We start from the raw sequence: 27,507 nt of genomic DNA, 5'->3' as shown, positions 1-27,507 counted from the left end.
ATAAATATTAAGCTTTCATTTTATTTTAAATAATTTAACCAGACAAGATTTTTAAAAAGCATCTGTAAATGATCTGAGCCATCAAAATGAAATATAATATATACGTCTGAGAATGAAGGAAATTATCAAGCCACTTTCTATTATCTTGATGCATATTTAACTGTCTTGAGATTAGAGAAATGGTTGCTGGCTTACTACTACTAATACTAGAATCATATATTCACTTAAATAAGCATATGCTTGGACATGGTGCTTTTAATTATGAAAGCAAAGTATAAAAATGATTTTTGTTTGTGTGTGTGTGTGAGAGAGAGAGGGGGGGGGGTGGACAAGAAAAAGGGAAAGAGAAAGAAAAATAAAATAAATAATCAACTGCAAAGGAAAGAAGAAAGAAGAATTTGATGACGTTCTGCCCTATATGCCTCTGTGATGCAGTCTCGCAGCCAGCGGCTGATGGTTTGGGATGAAACCTTGATACCCATGGCTTGCGTTGAGAAAGACACAAACCGTGCTTCTGAAGTTCTGAAGGACTATGTTCTGCGGACGTAGATCTTTAAACATCACACGTCTAGTTTGTGCCACCTCAGTTCCGAGGGGTGAGTTCCATGTGTGCAAAAGTCACATTATTTCCTGTGCCCTGTGAAACCAGGAATTTACTTTTGGAACAAATGCTGGATCCAGTCTTAAGACGACCTTGTCCAGGTGAAATTGGCAAAGATCCGATCTGACTGACAAGGCAATGACAAGGTCTTCTAAGTCTCGTACGTCCATTGTGTCAAGCTGCTCAAATCTCGCTTGCATAAATATTTCCCTAAGATGTTTGGACAGTTGTAACTTCAAATAGCTGTCTACTACAAAAGCATGTTTATATTTTCTCAGCCATTTCAAGTTACCCACCTTACTAAGGGTCATAATAAACCTTATTGCAACAATGCTTATACTAATTCTGCATTTAATTAACTGTAGGGATTGCAGAAAAGTATTTTGAGTAAACTATTGAGTTAAAAATCTTGATACAAATCTTACTTTTGAATGAATTTTATTCTAGAAGCAGAATAAATGGAATATAGGTTTGGAAGATAATTAATCCGTCTGTTTATTGAATGATTAAATGTATGCCACCCATCTTGTCAGCGACAATTCTGCATGGCTTAGAACAATTTAAATTAGCATACATTAAAATAATAAAACAATTAACTAACAACAATTAATAAATAAGTTAAGGTTGCATGGCTTCCTGAAAGCATATTATTTTGACACTCAAAACAAACATCATACCTAGTTGATCATGAGGGGTGCCTTTAAACAAAACTCTATATGTAGTAAGGAACAAAGCTCCTTCTGCAGGAAGAATATGAGGCCCTCCAAGCAATCCTCCAGTAGCCTCTTCTCTGCCATCAGGATCCAGGAGCACACGGAGACCTTCACACACAAATTCTTCCCCTGGTAACAAATCTGGTCGTAGAATCTTGGGCTGAACCCAAATATAATTTTTTAAAAAAAATAACTTGCAATATAACAAATATAATTTTAAATAATATATTTTGGCTATGACTATTACAACAGTATTTTATAACAAATCTGGCAAAGTTAGTTTGGGAGAGCAGGACTGAATGTTTTCTGCATATTCAGTGTAACCTAGCAAGATTTCAATTCGAGAGCATTTTTTCCCTGTAACTAGATTTTCCACCTACAGAAAATTAATAATTCTTTGGGACAGAGTACTCATCTCCCTTTTTTATTTGATTCAAGAACCCTGTAAGAAGGGATAAATTATATTGGTTAGGCAATCCCTGCTTCCCCACTCTTAGAATATTGTAGACCTTTTCTCATTATTCATGATCAACTATTTACTGGTGTGCTACTGGGACTAGGGATAAGTGAGAAAAGGTTTTGATTAGTTAATCACTCTTCAGTCTAAAGAAAAAAGCTTTATTGGTTAAAATGTTCCTTGATTTAAAGCTGGGTGACAGCATAAAATGGAACAGCAGTTTGTTTTACTTAGAACTTTGGCTGAGCTACAGTATTTTGTCTGGTGTGGATTTCACACAATTATAGAAAAGCTGCTTATCTGTTGAAATTATTAGTTTTCTAGGAATACTTTGAACTTTTCAAATATTATCAAACACATTAGAAAAAAGAAAGCTGAAGCTGTCAAACTGGCTGCATTTCTTACAGCTATATAGTAGTTAAAAAGCTTGAAATACTTGCCTTCTGTATTGGTGGCAACCTCCTACTTTCTCGATGGACAGCCTCCAGAGTCTCAATGTGCATGGCTACAATTCCTGGGAATAAATGCAATCCCAAATGAGCATAATCCAGCAACAACAAAACAGACTAAAAAAAGATCTTATCCATTCTAAAAATTGCCTCTAAAAAACCTACTATAGTTCAGACGTGACTAAAATTAGACTAACAAAACTCTCATTTTCACCTGAAAAGATTACACAGTATATAAATAAGATTGATTATCTTTTCTGAGACAGAACAAAATGTCTCCTTATGAGAGAAATTAAAGAACATGGTTCCTCATACCTGGTATCATACAATGAAGACTTCGGATGTGATCCTGTGTAACTCCACTCTCAGTACAAACCTTGTCTATGAATCTGGTAATGAAGCGCACCACAGCATTGGCAACATCGTTATTTTCAGAATCTTCAAAACCACTTTCAGTATCATAGCTCTCTGCAACACTGCCTGCAATGCTAAGAAAGCAATTCCAATAAGCTAAATCCATGTTAGTAAGAAAATAAATCACTCTGTATGACAACAAACTGTGATGATGGGGGAATTCTACAGACACACCTATTTGTGACAATGCTATTGCTTCCACTTTCCCAGTCTCCTGTAGCTGACATTCTTAGCAGTTTGTTTTTACTGGTGTCCAGTGGCACTAACAGATATACCATGAGGTTGGCAAAGTGAATTGCTTGGCTGAAGACCATGCTTTCTTCACTTTGTACCAGCTGTTGTTGAGTTTCTTTACTAAGTGTTGGCCACAAACGTAACTGCTCAGCTGCCAAGTCCATGGCGGTTTTTTCTTGTCCTTGGTCTTCGGAAAACGTCTCCTAGAAAAGAAAAATAGCTAAATATGATTTTATTTCCAACATTTAAAAACAAGAATATAAATCAAATCAAAAATAGAAGTGATAAAAAATTAGGATCCTAGGCAAAAAAACCCTCTGTCTTAAATATATTCAAGATACCATAATGTAGAAAAACATCAACCTAAATAACAATAAGATAACACAAAGTTTCAAAGGGAATGAAAATCAGAAGGTGACTTGATACTAGGATGCAGCTTCTATATCATTCCAATTGTCATGCTATTGGGTATGTGAAAAGATAACTGACCTTTATGGGTAGGCTTTTGTGCTGTTCCAACTCTCAAACTCAATCCGGCTTTCATATCTACTGTGCCCTAGCTTAGAATATATCAAATTTGGAGCTATGTGCTGTTGCTATGTGCTAAGTGCTCCCTAATTCCCATCTCAAATCTTATTCCATTTTCTAATACATTCAAGATCAGACCCAGTAAAAACATAACATCCAATAACATAAAAGAAACAACCCCCCTAAAAAGTACCATTCCAATTATTTTTGACAGATGCCCAAAGAATACGTGGCAATATATGATGGTTAATATTATAAAAAGAGTGGCGTGCTCAAGTCTAATTTTCTTTAGAAGTTTCCTATCTAAGGAAGGACTATCCTCCTTTATTCTTTGATATAAAGTTGTTGTTCTTCATTAATGGCTTCAAGAGAATGAACTAGTAAAAATGGTATGATAAAATTAATGGAGAAGAACTTCTAAGAAAAGGGAAACAATAGGGTGGGAAAAAATAAACACAACTTATACCAAGCTGCAATTTGAGAGAAAATTGGTACAAAATATTTTACAGATGGCATAGAACTAATTATTGCCAAAATGGATAATTCATGAACAATACATATTGAAAATGCCACAACAAAGAAGGAACATTTTACCATATGTGGCAGTTATGCAAAAGCACTGGAAAAAATGCATCCAAACATCCAGAAATCTCTGAACATAAAATTTGAATTAAAACTACAAACATTTCTATTAGGTGTGATCTCAAACAACATAGCCGAAAAACATCACAGTTTATTAAAATATATACTGATGGCAGCAATAATCTGATGCAACTTTGGAAAAGAGAAATATTGTTGTCAACACATGATTGGGAGACCAAAATTGAAGAATATGCAGCAATGGAAAAATGATGTGTATATATTCATAGCAGAAGTCTAATAAAATTCAAGCAATGAATGCCTTTCATCAAAATAAAAAATAAAATCTAAAATATAATTTTGAACACCATCACCTTATATTTCAAACTGCATTAAATGTAACAAATCTGTAAAGATGTATGAAGTACTGGTTTAGCCCATTATATAACTGAGGTAGTTAGAGAATCAATGTACTTGTATATAGATTATAGAGTCTTCGGAGAGGGGCGGCATACAAGTCCAATAAATTATTATTATAATTATTATTAAATTATTAATTATTAAATAAAAGATTACGGTAACCTGTTCCTTGATTTTTCTAAGCACTAGTTTTGTATATCATCACAACACATAATTTGATGTGCACTAAATTTTTCTTATTCAAATATCCCTGGAATAGAACCTACAACCCAGGAACTGTTGATATGTGATATGATGACAAAACAGAAGTTGCTGAGTTGATCATTCATATTCATAGTTTTCCTTCATATATCTGATTTTGGTCTTTAAAGAAAGGAAAAATAACTGCATAACTCCAAGAAAAAATTGATTATGTTTTTAAAGAGAAAGAAATTTGAAATATATTACTAAATGTGAATAACAGCAGTCTTCGGAGAGAGGGCTGTTAAAAATACTGTACATTGAAAAAAAATATATATATATTTATTTTAACTTTCACTCTGGAGCTGAAATTCTAGTGGTTAAGCAAGGCTTAAGGAATAATATATCCTGAAATGAATTGTGTATAGAATATGGCTTCAGTTTAATTTTATTAGAGTGAATGGATTTATTGGATTTCAACTTGGGCCAGACTACTACAATATATGTAAATAGATATTACCATTTATTTCTCTATTTTCCTGCAATATCTGTATTTACACCAACATGGTCAAAAAAGTTAAATAATTAATATAAATTAATAAAATTAATATTTTGGTAGCTCTTAAAAGACACTTGATTAGTACTGAATAATGAGTTTTTATAATTTGATTATTAAGGAATTAAATATAGGAAGAAGAAATAATTTTCAGTAAATTGAAATATTAGAAAATTTTTCTTTTTTCTAATTTTTAAATTTTTTCTCTTTTCTATTTTTTAACTGTGTGTATTAATCTTTTATTTTTGAACTTATAAACTTTAATAAAAATTATTATAAAAAAGAATAGCTTTTGAAGAAAAAAACTGTTTTAAAAATAATAATCAAAATGAATCAAAGAGAAATGAGCTACTTGTACAAAGATACAGCCCTGTGATATTGAACCTTTTGGGTTTAGCATGTCATAAATTAGGAAAATGCCTAACTTGATTCTGCTGGCCTGTTATCCCCTTCTCCACTCAAAATAATTCTCTGGCCCTCCCAGCAATCTAGACTATCTTGTAGAGCTGCATTCTGCAAGTTGCTTATTTTCAGTGTTGTCTTTCTATTGACAGGTCTTTCCAGGCTGGGGGCTGTTGTGGGTTGCATGAGGCCTTAGTTCTCAAAACAATTATGGAGAAAGTTCTTCTGTAGCCTAGAAAAATCACAAGAAAGCATGTCCTGTTCTTGGAGGATTTTCAGAAGCTCAGTTGCTCCTCTCATATGACTTCCAGGTGGTCTGGAAGCCTCTGCACCCTCCAAAAATCAGGTGTTAGTGAATGTTGGCCTCTCACCCAAAATGTCATGGCATATGTCATAGGTTCACCATTACTAGCATACTACAAGGTGCGTTCCAAACATAATGCAATTATTTTTTTAAAGTAATTTATTGAACAGATTTGCACAAACACTTAAAATTCTTCAAAGTACTGTCCTTGGGCCTCTACACATTTTTTCCAGCAACTCTGCCATGACTGGTATGCGCCCTGGAAGGCGTCTTTGTGGACGTCTTGCAATGTCTTCATCATGGCTGATTGGATCTCTTCTATGGATGAAAAACACGCCTTGCCACAACGTGCTACGAGTCCGCGGGTTCCTGGCCATACACCAGGTGCCAATGCTGCCCCCCCCCCTATGGTCCTGACGTTGCCCCAGCAGACTTCTTTTTGTTCCCTCGGATTAAGACAGCCCTGAAAGGAACCCGTTTTTCGTCCATAGAAGAGATCCAATCAGCCGTGACAAAGACACTGCAAGAGGTCCCCAAGGACGCCTTCCAGGGCGCGTACCGGTCATGACAGAGTCACTGGAAAAAATGTATAGAGGCACAAGGACAGTACTTTGAAGAATTTTAAGTGTTTGTGCAAATCTGTTCAATAAATTACGTTTTTTAAAAATTAATTGCATTACTTTTGGAACGTACCCTGTATAAGCAGTAATTAGCAACTGAGGGGGGGGAAGGGAAAGGAGGGAGGCTGTACTGTACTGCTATTTAATTTTTTAATTTTGTTAATTTTAATTTTTTAATCTTGTTTTTTGTTTGCTTTGGCATTTAAAAAAAATTGGTAACAATGTTTTCATTTCAGCCTTCACGGCAGTATAACAATTATTTATCTCTGCTTTCTAGGTGTTATATTCTATGTGTTGTTATTGTATTATACAAATAGCTGAGTTGTGTAAATAGCTTTGTAGCACTGAAAAATGTTCACGTTTTCACCAGCTGCATGTATCATTCCCTATGAACTAGGTGGTTGGAATGTAGATGAGATATATGGTATACTTAAGAAATTAGGGCAAAGGTGCTTGGCAAGTCTCATTACATGACTTCATTAGTATTAATAGTATGCATACAGTAAATACCACAGCATTCCAGACAGCAGAATATTGGGAAAGGCATAAAGAAAATACCTGTTTGCTACAATTCTCAGCTCAGCAATTCAGCTGTTCTTCTCCATGCAAGTGTTTGCAATAACTTCCCCTTTTTGCTGTCCTTCTCTATCTTTCTCTGGCTGTATACATTTCCTTAGCCCTTGTCAGATGTTCTTAAAATCATGTCCTTTGCCAACATTGCTCAGATGTTTCAGGCATCTGTGCATGAGTTGGACTTGTGTGGAAGCCAATATATGTACAAATGTTTCCCCCCTGCAGATATTTTCACATTTAGCTGCACATTCAAGATTTTTGTGTGACATCAATGGGAAATAAAACTTAACTCGAATGCTCTTGTTTTCAAAACAAATGAAAATGTGCTTGCGTCACATTTGTTATTTCATATAATTCAAGTGGCATGTAATGAATAGTATGAGGAAATATGATAGAAAGAGCCTTTTTGTTACTCTCTATTGTTACTTTCCAAATCTTCCATTTCACAAGTTTTACTATAATGGAGAGGTTCTGACTTATTATCATCAGGGCACAGAATGTTGATAAGTCGAGTGTACAGTACCTGGATAATTAAGACATGTCTCATTCCACCGTCCATTTCATTCTAAAGGCTGTAACATACTTCTACAATGCAGCATTCCTATAATGTCTACAATACATGTACAGGCATATTATTGGCAACAACCAAGTTTGCCCAAGGTATATTCCTTTAGTCTTACAACATATACTCACAGAAGCATTGAGTATGATTTCAGAATAATACAACTGACAACTTGTGACTTATGCAATTTCCCATACCAGAATACTGCTTTTCCAACATAACTTTAAAATTAAAAAAAGAAAAGTGTCCAAAAGGACAGAGAAATACAAAATACTAGAAAGAAAACATTACAAAATAAAATGCAAGTGATACAACATGGCACAGTGACAAAACCACAACAAGTGAAAGCTAACTTAGGTTATGACACTGACATGCCTTTTCAGTTCAGCGTTAGAAATAAGACTTCAAAGGAAGTTCGTGAAAAGAGAAGTAAATCTGGTTTAATCTGAGAAGGATCAGAAAAATGTAGCCTATGAAATGATTTTCATATCAAGTTTTCTATTCATGTATTCTCAAGGAGCATATAGGAAATTGTCTAGAACTGACGCTTTTTCTTGGAATTTGAGATCAGGTACAAAACTTGAATGAAAGTTCTTCTTATAAAATTCTTGGTAATCCTATCAAACAAAAACAAGTTCATGCAAGCTCGCCACTTACTTCTTTTCATTAACATTCTTTTCTTATACCCCTCACCTACTACTCACCTACTACTATTCATTCTCTTAGCTATAGCAAAGCAATCATCAGGGTGTTATTCCTCCTTTCTTTCTCTTTTACCTGGATGTATGTAATGTACGTACATACCAGCAGTGGGTTGCTCCTGGTTTGGCCCGGTTCAGCGAACCAGTAGCAGTGGTGGGAGGCTCTACACACCCACCCCACCTGCGGAAGCGTTGCATGCATACCAACCAGTGGTGACAAGATTTAGAACCTACTACTGGTACATAAATAAGCTGAGGAACCCCAGACATTTTCATCCAGTTTTACTGATTACTCATGTGGATGCTTCTTAGTTTCAGTTTTGCAAAAGAGCACAAATTTCTGGCTGAATAGTCAGATTATTCCTCATGACTCCAAATAACCTTGGCAACTTCTGGAAGAAATCTACATTATTTACAACTCTGAAATGTGAGTGAAGGAATATGTGTATGGAGAAATTAGCAGAAGAAATTCAGAAATGTTGTTGTTTTGGAATGAAGAAAATCTGTCAGCAATATGAGCCTTTAATTTCCTACCAGCTTTTCCAGGGAGGAAAATATTACTATGGAAATTGTTGATTCACAAGGATAGAAAAATCTAATTTGGCTTGAACATTCACAGAAAAGTCTCCATTTATTTACTTATTAAATTGAATCTTTTCATTAAATATTAACATTTTATCTGAGAACTGACTTGAGGACAATGAATATATTTCTGCCAGAGAAAGAAATATATAAAGCAGTTACATATTGACTTCAAATGTAGTAAAATGATATTTAAACTGTGAGAATCTTGTTCATAATATTACAGTTTGATTCTAAAAGGTTTTAAATTATTATTATTATTATTATTATTATTATTATTATTATTATTATTATATCATCATAATCATCATCATTATTATTAATTAGATTTGAATGCCGAGTCTTCGGAGAGGGGCGGCATACAAATCTAATAAATAATAATAATAATAATGCCGCCCTTCTCCGAAGACAAGCATACTTTGTATCTCATTATATGCTACTCATTACAACAATACAAGAATCATGGTGAAACCTCCAGTAATTTATGCATACTTCACAGGAATGTTCACTTTTAAGAGAAAGCTAACACGCCCAAAGGCAGAATGGTATGATTATGATCTAGGGATAATTATTGGCATGATCTTATCTCTACAGTCTTATTTTTGGAGAAACGAATAGCATATATTTTTAAAAAAATTCTATTCATCATGGTTGAAAAATCCCAGAGAATGATTAAAGTACCAGGGGACTAGAAAATAGGCCATATAGTCCCCTCTTCATAAAATAGAAAACGGAAGTTCCAGGGACTAGAGAGCAGTTAATCTGACACCCAAATCATGGAAGACTCTAGATAATTACTGTAAGTTTCAGATATTTAAGCACATTGAAAAGACTATAGTGATTATTGAAATAAACATGAATGTATGAATAGTGTACCCACTAGATCTGCCAGAGAAGATATGCTGCTGCTACCATCAGGGATGTACATTTGGTGGGTCCCATGTTACAGCCCTTGTCTGCTGTGGTGCACGCTTTATGGAACTTTCCTCCCCTCAAATTAGATGAATCCCATTCCATTCCATGTCTCAGAAGTCCTTCAAGACCAGCCTTGTTATTTCACCAGCCTGGTGTTCAAGGAACCAGAAATGGCTCCATTGCTGAGACAAGCTTTTCTTATTCTCTCTTTGCCTAGAGATTGTTTTATAATATTATATTGTATGCTGATTCTATACTTTTAGGTATGTGCTGTTTCTTTGTGTTGTATTGTATACTGCTCAAACTCACTTTTTTGAGAGATAAGATACAAATTTGATTAACAAGAACAAGTTTCATCATATTAATTTCACAGGTAAATTTGTTAGAAGACCGTAACACTGCTATAGCTTCATTTTAATAAAACATTTGACAGAGTAACCATGATATTCTGATAAACAAGCTAGCAAAATAGGGGCTGGATACCATATCTATTTCAGTACTTGGGAGCAACAACTGGATTAAAATATTCATGAATGACTTTACATTGAAATGAGGTGTCAAGAGGGGATCACATGGTTTTATTCCTGACTCATTTCTTTCCACATTTTTAATAAGGAATTGGGGAAAGGGATGGTGGAGTCAGCTCATACTGTACTGTAGAACATGGTTTTTCAAACTTTCTCATGTTACAGAGCCTGTTGGTTAAGCAAAACCCTGTGCAATTTAGATTTTTTACATTAGTATTTCATATTATTGTTTTACTTACCTTTTGCTTTAAGTGTTGTGGATGATTGTCTTCCTTACTTGAAAGATACAGAGAACGAATTTGATTTTCCACATCACTATAAAAGGTTGTTTCCCAGAACTGCTGGTTAGCCCATATTGGATGGTCTTGGACACAGGTATATGCAAATTGATTGACTCCAGGAGCTAATTTCTGAAAGTCAAATAAGTCAGCAGAATAAACTGATATGTTTCCAAATCTCTTACAAAAGCCTTGTTTTCCACCTTGAATTTCCACTATTATGATAGGCAACAGAGACATATAGCGTCTGTATAGTGGACTCTCATCTGATTTCCTACTTATACTGGCTACAGAAAAAGCCATAGTTGAAAGCTATGTCTGAATTTAAACAAACAATGCATGCTTTATACCTATCAAAAAGAAAACTGTGAAAATATTTACTGACCCCTCACATCCTGGACATAAATTGTTTCAACTCCTACCCTCAAAATGACACTATAGAACACTGCATACCAAGGCAATTATTTATTATTTATTTATAAATTGGATTTATATGCCGCCCTTCTCCAAGGACTTAGACACAAGAACAGTTTTTCCTGAATACCATCACTCTGCTAAACAAATAATTCCCTCACTAATGTCAAGCTATTCACTAAGGCTGCATTACTATTAGTTTTCTCATCGTTCCTATCATCCATCTCCTCCCACTTATGACTGTGTGACTGTAACTTGTTGCTTGTATCTGTACAATTTATATTAATATTGATTGTTTCCTGATTGGTTATTTACACCCTAGGACAATCATTAACTGTTGTACCTCATGATTCTTCACAAATGTATCTTTTCTTTTATGTACACTGAGAGCATATGCACCAAAGACAAATTCCTTCTGTGTTGAATCATACTTGGCCAATAAAGAATTCTATTCTATTCTAAATAAGAGATCTGAAACTTTATGTCACTGCTACAGTGATCTTGGAGGCTTCCTTTATGCTACTACCCCTAAATATTTTTTCTCAGAGTAATTACTTGCAAAAGTCCTAGAAGGGAAATTCAATAACAACTTTATAAAAAATGACTGTGTATGATCAGAAAGATTGCCACAAGGTTTAATTAATGCAATCTCCACATGGCCCAAAATGCAAAAAGTAATCTTCATTAAAGTTTACTATAATATAAAATACAAATAGAAACAAATATCAAATGGTTAAAGAGGGAAGAGAAAGTAGTGACTTCAGTAAAACAATAGAAAAATATATAATCTCAATCATTTGGTTTACATTTCTAAATGTTTCAAGCCATTTGTATAACAATAAAATCATTCTAATAATCAAAACCTAAAATTAAACTTCCCCCTTTTTCAGTTTCAAGTACAAAATTCAGAAATGGTTTCCAAATGAAAGCAAAACTAGATACATTCTTCTCTTTAATTAGAAGAATCAATTTTGCCATTTCTGTTAACTCCACACATTCTTTCACTGTGGGAATGAGTCTGTGACTTTCCATGGAAATGAATGAAAAATGAATGCATTCAGATTTCCATGCTTTTTCTAGAGCCTCAATAATACAGTATTTCTGAAATTATAATTCCTTAATGTGCTATTAAATAATAGTTTTGGCATTGTAAAAGGTAGCTTTACTTGGAAAAACTTACATTCTGTGACTTTAAAATCATCAAACAACAATCTGACTATCTCAGGCCCTGAATAAAAATGCAAAATCAAGTCCAAATGTCTAACTGATTTTGCAACCAACCACAATGACAATTTCTACTCTAGAAATAACTAATACTACTAATTCAGTGTTCAGGATTGCTGAAAATAAAGTGTATATTTTTGCCACTCAGATTACAAGAGTTACATAAAAATATAACAATGAAGAAACAATGGGAATGAATTCTATGCAGTACAGCTTGCAATCAGTTTCATTTTCAAGGGCTTTCATGAAAAACATTAATAGGTATATCTCATAATTTTCTAGCAGAATATATTCAATAGAAAATTACCTATATTAGCTAGTCCAAATTATCCAGAACTTACAATAAACTAAAATAATAATTGATATTTGCATTAAATCCTCCCACCCCCTCCGTATTTCTTTTTGCAGAACTGGCTTTAAATTGCTGGGATATGTGTGTGTTGGGTTATATCAGTATATCAGAAACAGGCACATACAAACCTTTATTTCATTCATAAACTTCTGCACACATACATACACACATCATGGCAGAGTGTGACAGCCTGTGGAAATCTGTGCTTGGAAAGCAAGTATTTATCTATGTTTATTCTAAACCCAGCCAAATTCAGTAGTCCTTATGCCCAGGGTAGAGTGCATTGGCTTCTGCAGTGCTAAGAATAGATTTGTAGTTACTACTTTATTCCATGCCAACTGGGATGGACACTAGGGAAGCAATCCTTGGGTTAATGAACTATTTCCCCCCTTTTATATTTGCAAAAAGTCAATGTAACTTCCTAGAAATTAGAATCAACTGCGTACCAAGCCTCCAATCTACAGAGAAAACTCTTCCCTGCAAATACATACTTTTTACCAAAAAAATGGCAGGCAAAAGAGGTTGTCTCATCTGCTGATACAATCCCCTCTCTTATCTTCCACTTGCTTTCATTATTTGCAATTCCCAATAATTTGTTTTCAATAGCTCTCCAGTTCAAAGATATTTCAGGGGGAGGGGAGAACATATTCCTTTTCAGGTAAATATATAGTGAACAACACCATACAGAATGGGTTTGTTCCCACCAGCTCTACAAACCGCCTAATTTGGCTCCTTTATTCAAAACCAGACAAGGATTATGGGTAATAACCATCAAAATACAAATTGTCAATGGATAAACAATCATCATGTTATGTTGGTGTATAAAAACATACAAGTTATCCAACATTATTTTGTGCTATAATCAAAGCTAATTTTCAAACTCTTCTATTTAATTTTTCTGATTATATATACATTTCATTAAATAAAACTGGGATGAGTGCCATTAAGTGAAGCTTAGGTACAACCAGCAGAGGGCAATAGATTTCTGTGGAAAAAGTATATGTTATGACAGCCTAATAAAATAGTAACTTTTCCTTCATCAATTGGAAAAAAAATGAGCTTGACTTCGGCTCAGCAGGTTGATAAAGAAGTCTTACATTGACCCCTCTGGATCCTATATAGGACAAATGGGACAAACTTTGTACAAAATAATTAATGGTCATAAATTTGACATGAGGATTCAAAATGAAGAAAAAATAACTTCAGCATTTCAATCTCCCAGGACACTCAAGTGATTGTTTTGGAAAAATGCTACATTAATTCCACCACCGAGTGCCAGGGTGCCAAATTCAAAATTTCAGGCAATCTCAAAAGGTGTCAACAAATGCAGTGGGTTCTTCACATGTTACAATTGTTAACTGATAAAAGTGCTAGTAACGTGCCACACATGCATGCTAGCCACCTGCTCTTCAAAGAACCCAGAAGGAATCGGAGATGGTCTATCTTGGATGCAGAGTGTCACTCCATCTAGCACCAAAGATAGCACAATCGGCCTCCAAATCCAAAAACACTCCAGTTGAGCTGGGACCTGTAATTTTCCATCCAGACACTCACAGCCTCCAGGCCCAGAATAAACCTCATCCCATGGTGATAGATAAGCTCACCCAGGAGCCTCATGTAGATATTAAGTAGGAGGGTGGAAGAATACCAAACCTTGAAGCACCCCATATAGCATGGGCCAAGGGTGGGATATCTCCCACCTAACCACCACCAACTAGAATCACCATCAGAAGAAGGAGGTGAACAAGCACAGCACTATGCTGCCTACCCTGAATTCTTGATTTGTTTGATAGTAATGAAACCCAATAAGAGACCAAGTAGGGCAAAGATGCATGTACAACCCCCATCTCACCTTCCCCAGAGATCACCCAAAAACATGGCCAAAACCATTTCTGTCCCCTACAAGGGCCTGAATCTGGACTGAAAGAGTTCCTAATAATCCCACTTCATTCTCTGAAACTGCTGTACCAATGTTCTCAATCACCTATCCCCCAAAGGGCAGGTTAGATACTATACAAAAATTGTCCATTATAGTGGAACCAGCAACAACTTATTCAAGAGGGGGCAAACCAAAGAGTCTTTAAGAGGCAAAGGAACAAGCCCCTCAAACCAATTTGAGAAAATGTTCTGAAATCCTTATATAAGTGATGTCTGCAGAATATTTTAAATGGAGGGTGGGCTTGGGAGACCTCTGGTGATTGAACCAGTTTGCAACATTATCCTGGGACATGCACTGCCTTCATTTGTGGGAGTCTGTACAATTTTTTAAATGATATTTAAGGCTGGTGAGAAAATTATTGGCCAGTTCATATAAGAAAGGAATGACTGGTAGAAGAAAGCACATAGTTCTCTAGCTTACTAAGAAACTTTTAACCAGAACAACTTGCAAATTCAGTCTTCTGCAGTTTTAGCCTCAGGAAGTTGTGGCTTCCAAGTATCCTTAAGGAAATGTAACCAAAAATAAGTTATCCATCTGATGAGTACAGATGATTATAGATGACTGCTCAGACATTCCCCAGACATAAATAGCATATAGATTTAAAAATATGAGCTTTATTCAAGAACAGACAGGGCTGCTTTGTCTTCATATGCTTTATCTCTTTTTAAAAATTCTGTTAAAATGCTCTGATAAAATACAGCCATAGATTTATTTTAGAAAACAGCAGCAATCCTGTTCTCGGGTTGATTAAATCCTTCTAAATTATGGGCTTTAAACAGCTGGTATGCAAACTGCAATTTTTTTTTAGAAGTGATGCATAGTATTTAATTTACTGTTCTATGAGAATGCTATCTTTATGAGAATACAGAACCAATCAAATTGCATATTCTAGCAAAAATAATGGGACCATAAATGCGTTAGTGTGTGATTTAGAGGGCAATCCTATGTGAGTTTTCATATATGTTTTATATGTTTCATGGGATTTGCTCTGTAAATCTGTAACCTTAATCTTGATTATTGAAATTAATGTCTAGTTACTGAACTAAACTATAAGATATACCAATAGTCATAAGACATGTTTTTTTTTAACATGTTAAAAATCAGAGTATATTTAATATTAAGCAGATGAGAAATACACTAAACTATATTTCCTCTTCTCGTGGTGATTTATAATTTGCAAAGCTAAATATGCACTCATTCACCACAGGGAAATGTTCCAACGAATCTCATCTGAAACATTTGTAGTTAGTCTCCTATATACTAAGGAGGGCACAAGGAATTTCCTCAGACAGGTTGAAAATGTTAAAGGTGATTTAAAATTGCTGCTATAAAATCGTACTCAGTCAAAATTAATAATCTTTCAAAGAAACAAGGAAACATTTTATCTCAAGTACAAGTACTTATTGATATTTTAAACAAATTCCAATTGTATTACTAATGGTAAATAGAAACATTATTTTCTGTACTGTGTTTATTTACACAAGACATTTTATATGTACGATGAAGAATGCTTTCCCTGGCTTAAATGAATCACACTCCTCTGATTATTTATACTAGTAAATAAAAATTCATGTTTGTTGTTAAGGTACTGTAAGATTTTTTTGATACTTGCTGTTGAACAACTGTAAAAAATTTCCAGGCCACAAGTATGCATCCAATATACTGACTTGCTCCTGAGTTTAATGCTGAAAGCTATGAGCCCATATGAACTTCTACTGTCATATCCTGTTCCGTCAAGTTTTTTCAGAGCCTAGTCATAGGATATTATTTACTGCATTAGATTTTTACTAAACATCAACAAAACCCACAATATATTCTACGTATACATTCTCTGTGTTATTTTAGTTAAACAGTTCTATTCCCTTAGACTAAAGTTTATATTAGTCTTTGGCTGGAATTTTAATCTACAGCAGTGTTTCTCAACCTTGGCAATTTGAGGTTGTGTGGACGTCAACATGAGTGACTGGGAAATCCCGGGAAGTCCACATATCTTCAAGGTGCCAAAGTGGAGAAACACTGGTCTAAAACAGCGTAGCTATTCAGTTAAAATAGCTATGCTGTGACAATACTGTGCTTAAGCACAGTCTGTTAAATAGCTTAGATAACAATTTATCTAAATAAAATCATTGTGAAAGGAACATTAAAAATCCCAATATTTGTCACTGGACACATGTTAAAAAAAACATTTTTAAAATGTTTAAAATGCTACTGCCTTCTTCCTAGGGCTGAAAGGTCATCCACCTGTATTTGTGGGTAGAGAGAACTCAATCTTATGGTTTCCCAGTTTCTATTCTGGTACCTTAACCACTACATCAAACTGGTTCTTGCATCCTGCACCAAACTCTTTTACATCCAAGAATGCCTTCAAATCCACTATGTATTTCAATCCAATCTTTAGAAAAATATTCAATAGATGATTCTTCCCAGGACTTTATTTGGAAATGTAACCATCTTACTTAGAATGATATCAAGGGTAAATTGAGGGAGTGCCCTGGGGGAGGGAGTTAGAGAAGGATGTGAGGAGTATCATTGTAAATTTGGCTTTTGAGAATTCATTTTTAATGGCGTATTAATTTTGAAGAGCTACCTATAATACCTAGCTACCTATAGATATAATTTGGATCAAAACAAAGAGTGCTTCTTGATGTACATTTTTGTACAAATTTTATTATTTTGAAACTATAGAAGTTATAACTTTTTTTATTTCTATTTTATTTCAGTTGCTGTCTAGATTTATGAGACCTAACTAACATTTGAAAGAAATAGATTAGACATGCCAAGACTAATTATAGACAGAATGTAAGTGAAATACCTTTATAGAATGGAAGATTCTTCCTTCTCTATAACTTCATCAGGAAAGGAAAGGGAAGGGAAGTAAAGGAAATGAAAGGAAAGGTCCTTCATTACAGTTCCCCACTCCACCATATGTAGAACACAAGAAAAAAAAAGATACAACTCTAATGTCTGCCTAATAATGCCATGTAAAATTTAGCTTTATAATTACACAATGTTGGAAAGACAAGAAACTCAACAGTATCAGAAATTTTTTTTAGAAAAATAAGTTGAACAAGTTCTAAGTAATATGCTTATAATCTTCATCCTTCACATAATTTCAGTGAAATTTCAGTGGAATGTATATGTATATGTATATACAGTGAACCCTCGAGTTTCGCGTCCTCAAGGATCGCGAAAGGGCTATTTCGCTAGTTTGCAACCCGGAAGTAAACTCCACCATCTGCGCATGCGTGCCCTTCCACGCATGCGTAGATGATGGAGTTTCCCCGCCGGGCAGAGGCTTCCCTGGGTCTTCCCCCTCTTGCCCCGGTAAGACCCCAGCGGCGGTGGGCTGGAGCGCGAGCTTGGGGCAGCCTAGCTCCGCTCCCCAGCTGGGAAGCGGATCTAGGGAGTCCCCACCGCGCGCGCGTTGCTGGGGAAAGCGCGCGCGCTTGGGAACATCCCAGCTTCGCTACCCAGCTGGGTAGCGGATCTAGGGAGTCCCCACCCCGCGCGCGTTGCTGGGGAAAGCGCGCGCGCTTGGGAACATCCCAGCTTCGCTACCCAGCTGGGTAGCGGATCTAGGGAGTCCCCACCCCGCGCGCGTTGCTGGGGAAAGCGCGCGCGCTTGGGAACATCCCAGCTTCGCTACCCAGCTTGGGGTGTTCCCAAGCGCGCGCGCTTTCCCCAGCAACGCGCGCGCGGTGGGGACTCCCTAGATCCGCTACCCAGCTGGGGAGCGAAGCTGGGATGTTCCCAAGCGCGCGCGCTTTCCCCAGCAACGCGCGCGCGGTGGGGACTCCCTAGATCCGCTTCTCAGCTGGGGAGCGGAGCTGGGATGTTCCCAAGCGAGCGGGCACCCAGGGAAGCCGTTGCGCGAGCAACGGGGTGGGCAGGCGAAGGGCGGGCGGCAGTAGAAGCAAAAACACCATCTGCGCACGCGCAGATGGTGTTTTTACTTCCGCACCGCTACTTCGCTAAAAATCGATCATCGCGTGGGGTCCTGGAACGGAACCCTCGCGATGATCGAGGGTTCACTGTATTTGTTTTCGTAGATTTTCATGGGTACAGGTATGAAAGTCTTGGCATATTCGGGTTTCTTCCCATGTAAATTTCAGAGATTTCTGGCGACATTTTGATGAGGTCCCACTCGTCATCTTCAGGCTGGTCCTTTTGTCCCCGTCCTTTTGTCGCTGTGTTCACCCTAGCACAAGGACAAAAGCACCAGCCTGAAGATGACAAGTGGGACCTCGTCGTAACGTCGCCAGAAATCTCTGAAACTTACACGGAAAGAAACCTAAATATGCCAAGACCTTCACAAACAAACAAACACACACACACACACACACACACACACACATACACCACACATTAATTCCTAGAAAAACACAACTTACCCTATAAAAAGCAGTTGTCAATGGCAATAATGTTGCAGCAATATTATATTCTTCTGAAGATGAACAATCCTTCAGGTTCATGAAAAAAAACAAAAAGGAGAACGTTAGCAAGTTATAATTATTAATTGAAATGTATCAAATTTGAAACAGGAGCCACATTCCTAGGGATTGCAAGACAAAAACAAACCACACTCAAGTCATGCTAAAAATAAAATGAAGAACCTGATATTCTTTTAAATAAATCTTGATATAAAATTTTTTAAAAAAATCCCAAGTAAAACTATTTATATATAGATCACTTCTGGAGAAAAACTATGGGAATAAATTAGATATATATCCAAGTACAATTGATATCAGTGTCCACTCCCTTGAAATGAACTTGGTGGGAATGTACAATATAAGCTTTTACCTTCCCCAATAATTCCACTATTTGATCCAGCCAGTGATGTCCAGCCTATAGTTATAATAGAATACTGGCAATTTGGTTCTGGGGAGAACAGATATACCCTTTCTACAATATATGAAACAGAAACATCTTGTTTGAGCTAAAGAACTTTAATCTGTTTATGCTAAATAGGAGGGAAATTTAGAAAAGGATTTAGAAAACCCTTCTGACATGTGTTCAATAACACCAAGATAAAATATTGTCTAGGGTTCTATTCTTCCCTTCTTGGAACAATGTAGATATTTAAACATGCATTAACCTATTCAAACTACTAGATTGTTCAATCAATTTATACAGCTGCCCATTCCACATATGTAATTGTAAGATGACATGTTTAGGCTATAAGCTGTTGATCCATGAGAGCAGGAAGACAGGATATCTTATGGATTCCTTCTCTTAAGGAGCTCCACTTAGTGACCATAAAGGGGTTTCTCTGTAGTGGCTTCCTCCTTGTGGAGCATCATCCAAATGGAGAAAGAGGTTTTCTTTCTATAAGTTGTCCAGAATGACTGTGAGTTGGAGTATATTTTTTTCTAAATAAACAAATACTGCATTTTACGATATATAAGATGCACTTCCCCCAAAAGTGGGTGTGTCTGTGTGTCTTATAAAGTGAATGTTGCTGAAGCCCTGCCCACCCACCAGCACCCCCTTCAGCTTCTGCTTCCCAGCAATTTGCCTCTTTGCAGCAAACAACAAACAACCTGGTCAGCTTCAGCACAGTCTGATTTAGCACAAGCAACTGATTGGTGGTTGAATATGCCTCCTGTAATACCGCCTATCTGCTGTTCCAGGTTGTGGAGATCACCACCGCCTATCACCAGTATTGCCTATCGTCACCTCCGTGTGCCCCATTTTCGGCCTCTGCGTGTCCAATTTTTGAACTGTTCCAGGCAATCCTATTACCTGGAATGGGTCGAAAATAAGGCATGCAGAGATCAAAAATGGTGTGTGCAGAGGTGGCAATGAGCATGGTGATCCTCACAGCCTGGAACAGCAGATACAGTGATATTCCAGGTGGCAGACCCAACTGCCAATCATCTGCTTGTGCTAAATCAGGCTGTGCTGAAGCTGACCAGGCTGTTTACTGTTTGCTGCAAGGAGGCAAATTGCTGGGATTTCCCCCCCTTATTTTCCTCCCCCAAAGCTAGGTACATCTTATAGTCTGGAGTGTTTTATAGTCAAAAAAATATGGTAAGTAAAAACCAAAAGGCTTTTCTAGTTCTTGGATTAAGCATAGTCATTCAAGCTGATCATTGAATCTCTGACCCTGAGGCGTCTGGTTTTAGTACTTGCTAAGTAATATGAAATATTCATTTTCCAAAGGAAAAAAAAGTGGTCATTCCATCTAATGGAACTATTATTCTGCACTGTGTTCAATATGCATAGAAACTATGCAACTAGCAAGCAAAAGGGGTGGGTGGGGGAAAAATATATAACTCCCTAAGCCACTTGAATATTTAAAAAACAAAATAAAATCAGAGGTAATGATTTTGAGAGGAAACTTGAGGAGACTCATATCAGTCTTGATAAGAGGCCCCAAGTTTGCTTTTTTTTAGCATTAGCTTGCAAACAGCTGTTTCAAAAAAGCAACAACAACCATATCCAGTTTGCCTCTATGGAGGGTGAAGATTGCACAAGCTGCTTTCGTAAACCTGCTTTCAGTTCTCAGCAAGAGTTATTGTGTTTTTACTTGCCATTAAAATTATCCATCAAAAAGGTGTCAACGATGAGGAAAACATACTTTTGAAAAGCAATGAGAAAGTAATGATGAAAATGAAGGGGCTGACTGTTATTCTCAGGGTCACAATACTTTTTGTTTCTTTGGTCTACATTTTGGACAAATTAAGATGTATAAAGAAAAAGAGAGACACTTTTGAACATAATCAATCAAGATATTTTGCTACCTTAGCAGTGGAATCACAGTCCAGTTATGGAAATTGCTTTGACTGGAACTCAAACCTTAATTTAACACTGTGAATGGAAGAACACCTATAATACTCTAGAGGACTGCAGAACAACTTAGAGGAGGACACAGCTTAGAGGTGGTTATGTGATGTATATCATTCTGAATTCTGATCTTCTCCTGGTGCTTCCTAGCACAAAACACTTGCTGCTTGAGATATCATTCTTATTAACCTGGTTATACAGAAGGCCTGTCTAACAATGGTAATTGTTAAACTCTGTTGCTGAATGGTTCTCAAGTAGGGGTCTTCAACCTTGGCAATGTTAAGACTTTTGGACATCAACTCCCATAATTCCTTTGCTGGATGAGGAACTCTGAAAGTCCACAAGTCTTAACGTTGTCAAGGTTGGAGACCCCTGTTCTAAAGCATGAAACCAACAGACAGGATGGTTGCTGCAGTAATTCCAGTTGCTGTTGTCAGGTGAATCTTGTGCAGTTGTAGCATCCTGCAGTCATTGTCACTGTTACCTCCTATTAGCTTCCCTATTAACTTTGTCAGAAGCTGGTTGTGAAGGTTGCAAATTAAATGGTTAAACGACCATGGAACCCTGTGACCATCGTAACTGTGGGATGGTTGCAAAGTGATGTAATCACTGGACCTCTGTGACGGCCACAACTATGAAGACTGGTCATAACTAAAATGGATTACACGGCACAGATTGGATCAAAAATACCTGAATATTCTTCATTGAATTGTGATACTAAACCAAAAGAAATAATATTTTAACCATAGCTTCTTTTCTTTGTTTTATTCAATTTCTACAGCTGTCTAACTCATTCAAATGCATCTGGACAGGTTAAAATTATGTTAAATTTAAATGAATAAATATCCCAAAGTGCTTTTTCTAAAAAGCAACTGGCTTACTTTTTTTTCCCCTTTGAAAGCATTTTACTTCTCATTCAAAAGTTTTTTCAGTTCTTGGGTGAGGAGGGCAAGATTTTCAAAGGAAAAAAAAGAAAGAAAGTCCAGTTGCCTTTTGGAAAAGGTATCTTTGGGGTAACCATGATCTGGTTGATTAAGAAATTCCATACATGAATTAATAGCATTTTAAATAGATGTCTATGAAATTATCCTTTTAATCCAGAATTGTGATCCCAAGTGAATGTAATCATCATCATCAGAGAATTAGTAATAATCATCTGTCAGATATTGCCCCATAGCTTACTTGTAGTTCACTATGGACATAAAGAGTGGTTTGCAAACATCACTAATGTCCAGTGGTGTGATGATTCCCCTGCCCCCCCCCCAAACAACTATAATGTAACACCTTCTCTAATATTTCAATAAAAATATTTTTTCCCATCTCTCATTCTTTATCAACAATCCAAATGAAAGAGACTTATCATTCAATGCTAATCAGTCAAAGTCTGTTAATAGCTACCAAAAAACCTTTAATAAATCCTTTTTGCATTCCAATTTACCACACTAAGAAATCAAGCAAAATGATTCTCTCCACTTATAAACAAATCTATAAAGCCTCATTATTCAGTCCTCATCAAAATGAAATTTCATTAATAGCTGTCAGTAACCCAATATATAACCCTGAATGAATTCACCTTGAATTCCTTCTGCTTATTTTCTTGATCTTTAATCCTGTGAAATAATGTCCCTCAAGCTGATTTTTAAAATCATTTCTTCATTACTTCCTATCAGGAACAACTCCAGTAGTTTAACATGCCCCTTTTGCAAATCCAGGATAGGAAAATTTTTCAAATTACTCTTCTGATTATTTGTTTGTCTATTTTTAATTAAGGCAACTAGTTTCATTTGTAAGTCAATAGTGACATTTTTTTAATTTCACACAGGATTTTAAAATCCATTTTCAGATCCATAGCATGTTTTTCCATGTCACTTTTGTAATCTAGCACTATTTTAAAAATCCCCATCTACATTCATATAATGTCTGTTTCACCCAATAAAATCTGCGGTTCTTTTATATCTCTGTTATAGTCCCAGACAATTTTGTAAGTAATTTCTGGATATCTTGTTCCAAAATAGGATCTGCAACTTGGATGTCCTCCTAGATCTACAGCTGAAGCTAGAGCAACATCTCTCAGTTGTGGCTAGGGGGGCTTTTGCACAAGTCCATCTTGTCTACCAGTTGCGGCCCTGCCTTGACCAGGAGGCGGTCTACAGTCACTCACGCTCTCATCTCTTTCTTGATTATTGCAATGCACTCTACATGAAGATACCCTTGAAGAGTATTTGGAGACTTCAGCTGGTGCAAAATACAGCAGTGCATGCAATAATGGGTGTACCAAGGCATGCCTATATTACCCCAACCTTACGCGAGCTGCATTGGTTGCCAGTCAGTCTCTGAACGCAATTCAAGGTATTGGTTATTACTTTTAAAGCCCTAAATGGCTCAGGGACAGACTATTTATAGGACCGCCTCCTCCCTCATACCTCACAGTGGCCAGTAAGTGGACCCTTCTCCAGGTCCCGTCTGCCAAACAATGTTGGTTGGAGGGGGCTTGGGGAAAAGCCTTCTCTGTGGCAGCTCCAACCCTTTGGAATCAACTGCCCACAGAATTCTGCACTATCCCCTCACTACCAGTCTTCTGGAAAGCCGTTAAGACCTAGCTTTTCCAGCAGGCCTGGAATTAGGATTGACTGCAAGTATGTATGTTTTTTTTAATGATATTATTGTTTTTTATTGCATTGTTGATTTTATTATTATATTTTTACTGCTTTTTATTGCTGTTGTATTTATGATTGCTGTTAGCCACTCTGAGTCCGTTTTGGAGTGAGCGGCATATAAATACAATAAATAAATATCAGACACATAAAGAAATACATAATATATATTTACCTACAGTGTCATAGTCTGGCCCAAGTTAAAATTTGATAAACCTCATCAATCTCATAAAATTAAGCTGAGATATGTTGATATTCTATAGGCAATTGATATATTGTTCTTGAAACATTGGCCTGCGCAGCCACTAGGTGAGTAAAAATTAAAAAGACAATATATTCTTTATTTTAAAAATGCAGCCTTATGTCACTGGATTGCTTGAGAATGATCAACTCAGCAACCTCTGCTTTGTGATCACATCACATAACAGCAATCTTAGATTGTGCAAGGGTTTTATTCCAGGAATGATTGAAAAAGAGGATTTAAATGCACACATCAAATCACATGTTATACTCATACATAAACCCAATCGACCTTCCATTTAACTAAGCCAGGCCTTTTAAAAAATATCTAAGGACAGGTTAACCTATTAATTAGCTGCATACATCTTTACTTGATTTGTTTTTCTAAAATAATTTTATTGAGTATAAACATTAAAAAAGAAGTTAAAAATACAAAATACAAATGAACATCTGACAAAACAAACAATACATTTACAAATATCCATATAAAACCTCCTAGGTACTTCTATGGTAAACTGTCTTAACGTTAAATTTTCATTTATATATAAATCTTATAAACTGTATTTCCTTAACAGTTTTTCTCTATAAATCTAGTAATAAATATATCTATCTGTTATATCCAAACTTATAGAGTCCTATAGTCATTTTTAACTAAATATCAATATATACATTTATATATCTTCTTTTTTCTTTCTATTCTTCTTTTCCAACCAGTTATAAAATAAATTCCAAACTTCAAAATATTCTGAGTCCTCTTTCTGGTTTAATTCTATCATCTGATTCTGACATTCCAATTTTTAAAAAATAATTATACTGTCAGATGGTATGTCAGCATGTTTCCAATTTTGTGCATATTCTCACTGCTGTCAAAATATGTATACCATATACCCATATTTCTTTTCTATTTTTTTTATCCAATATCTCTATTAAGAATATTTCAAGTTTCAAATTAATTTTTCCCTGTTATTTCTTCGAGCCAGATATGTATCTTTTTCCATTTAAAAAAAAGTATTGGGAAGGTCCAATAAAAATAACCAAGCTTGGTCTCAAGGTTTCCTGCCTGCTACAGCGGAAAGTTGCACCCTTCTCCTTCTGCAGCAGACTATCCTCTTTCTTCCTGCCATCTCCTCCAAAGAATCGTACACCGTACTCACTAGCACAAGACTCAGAAAATCGGGTGAAGATCGCAGCTAGCTCTCCTCACACCGCTCTACCATGGTGCCACCCGGAAAGTCCTTTACTGCAGTGTTTCCCAACCTTGGCAACTTGAAGATATTTGGACTTCAACTCCCAGAATTCCCTAGCCAGCATTTGCTGGCTGGGGAATTCTGGGAGTTGAAGTCCAAATATCTTCAAGTTGCCAAGGTTGGGAAACACTGCTTTACTGGATTTGTTAATCTTAATGCAGTCTGAGTGTAGAGCTGTATTTAAAAATTTTAAACTACAACTATTTTTCAACTAAATTTGCTTTCTCGGGAACTAGTCTTTCATGATTTTTAGTAAATTCAGAATGAATGTGGAGAAAATAAATCTTCACTTTGATCTAATTTTTCATTAATCACTCTTGGAATCAATTATTTTGATGAAAAGTATTTTTACCTTGATTTACTTCATAAGGATTATGAATTTTAACAATTGAAAACATATGCCCTGGAAAGCTTTTAAGTATTAACAGCAACAGAAAACAGTGACACTGCACATTCATTTCCAGAGTCATTGTGTAAAATTTGTACTAAATCCAGTCGTTTTATATAATTCACAGCAGTATTGTTTCTACATATTACAATGTGAGGGTAAAAAAACAAAATCTAAGTTATATTTTTTATTCCCTTGTTAAACCAATCATGAGGTACAAGAATGAATTTCAGCACATCTGAATTTCTTTAGTGAGAATGCCATGGATGTTTCTGAAAACTGTCATGAGGCCCATAGCAATAAAGTTCAGGCACACTCAGGCTGTAATCTTTTCCCAAGGAAATGGTTGGGATGCCAAGATGCCTTATATTTCACAGCAGGACTTCATTCACTTCAACTCTGTCCAAATCTTAAACCACACCATCTGCAATACACTGTGCTATGCGAGAATATGCAGAAGTATCCCACATTTTAATTAAATAAGGCGATGCTTTATAGCATATAACAAATTAGCAAGGCAAATTGGATAAGTATAGACCAAACATTAAAAAATTCAAGGCACAACACATTAGTAAGAGTTTTGTAGTTGAAATTTTAGATTTGTTGCTCAGGCAGGTATTTCTGCCAAGATTATGATAGGACTAAAAATGAAACTAAGTGCAAATAAAAATGTTAATATAAGAATAGCTATAATATTTTAACATTCAGAGAATCTTCAGTTTATTGGCCCATTTGAGAGGAAGAGGGTATTACTCCTAAAAATTCATAAAACATAATAGAAATTATGCCATTTATAGAAATGCTACAAATTATGCTATTTATATAACTGCAAATGATCTGTTATAAATAGTGTTGGGCGAACCCAATGAAGTTCGGGTTCGGCGAACTCACCCGAACTTTGCCGTGAAGTTCGGGTGAGTTCGCCGAATCCGAACCCGAGCAGCAGCAAGCCACTGCGGCGTTCTTTTCTGTAAAAATAAACAAGGAGGTGGGGAATTCTCCACCTCCTTTTGCTTCCTTTTATTTTTACGGAAAAGGATGCCGCAGTGGCGCTGCAAGCAAAAGTAAGTGGGGAATCCCACGATGGGATTCTGGGGGCGGGGCTTTGACATCACAGAGACTACTTCCTGGCCGGCCGAAACGGGGAGGAAGGAGTCTCCATGATGTCAAAGCCCCGCCCCCGGAATTCCTTTGTGGGATTCCCTACCTCCTTTGGCATGCGGTGCTGCAAGCAAAAGGAGGTGGGAAATCCCACGATGGGATTCCCCACTCTCCTCCTGGGTGGCGGCGTTTCACGGTGTTCGAGCGAATGCCGAACCCGAACCCAAACTTTACTCAAACTTTTTAAAAAGTTCAGGTTCGGCATGCCGAACACTGCAAAGTTCAGCACGAACCCGAACTTTGCAAGTTCGGTTCGCCCAACACTAGTTATAAAATATATTGTTCATGTCAGTTGTGCAAAGATATCATTCACACATGATAATGTCCATGAATTTCATAAAATTAACATAAATTCAACTGCCTTGTTTAGGCTACTTCAGTCAGATGCAATATATTTTCCTTTATTTTGGAAGGATATCTTGATTGAAATTTGGTCTGTAAAGGCAGTTTGCTGAATATGGGCTCATTAAATTGAGGTCAGTTGCATTTACCATATTTTTCGGAGTA

At 36.3% G+C, this 27,507-nt stretch overlaps 1 protein-coding gene across 2 annotated transcripts in view; it reads right to left on the bottom strand.

Annotated features, from left to right (window-relative positions):
• Positions 1-27,507, bottom strand: part of SBF2 (SET binding factor 2) — a 264,683-nt gene that overhangs the window by 52,399 nt on the left and 184,777 nt on the right. For both annotated transcript variants that reach the window (XM_070763308.1, XM_070763319.1), the window contains exons 17-22: positions 18,916-18,984; positions 10,557-10,727; positions 2,809-3,071; positions 2,536-2,708; positions 2,212-2,285; positions 1,279-1,474 (exon numbers count right to left, since the gene is read on the bottom strand). In XM_070763308.1, the coding sequence (XP_070619409.1) occupies positions 1,279-1,474; positions 2,212-2,285; positions 2,536-2,708; positions 2,809-3,071; positions 10,557-10,727; positions 18,916-18,984 (946 nt within the window). The remainder of the gene's footprint in view (positions 1-1,278; positions 1,475-2,211; positions 2,286-2,535; positions 2,709-2,808; positions 3,072-10,556; positions 10,728-18,915; positions 18,985-27,507) is intronic.

Source organism: Erythrolamprus reginae, chromosome 1, assembly GCF_031021105.1.
Source record: "Erythrolamprus reginae isolate rEryReg1 chromosome 1, rEryReg1.hap1, whole genome shotgun sequence".
Lineage (NCBI taxonomy): Eukaryota > Metazoa > Chordata > Lepidosauria > Squamata > Dipsadidae > Erythrolamprus > Erythrolamprus reginae.
This window is presented reverse-complemented; position numbering and strand designations above follow the sequence as displayed.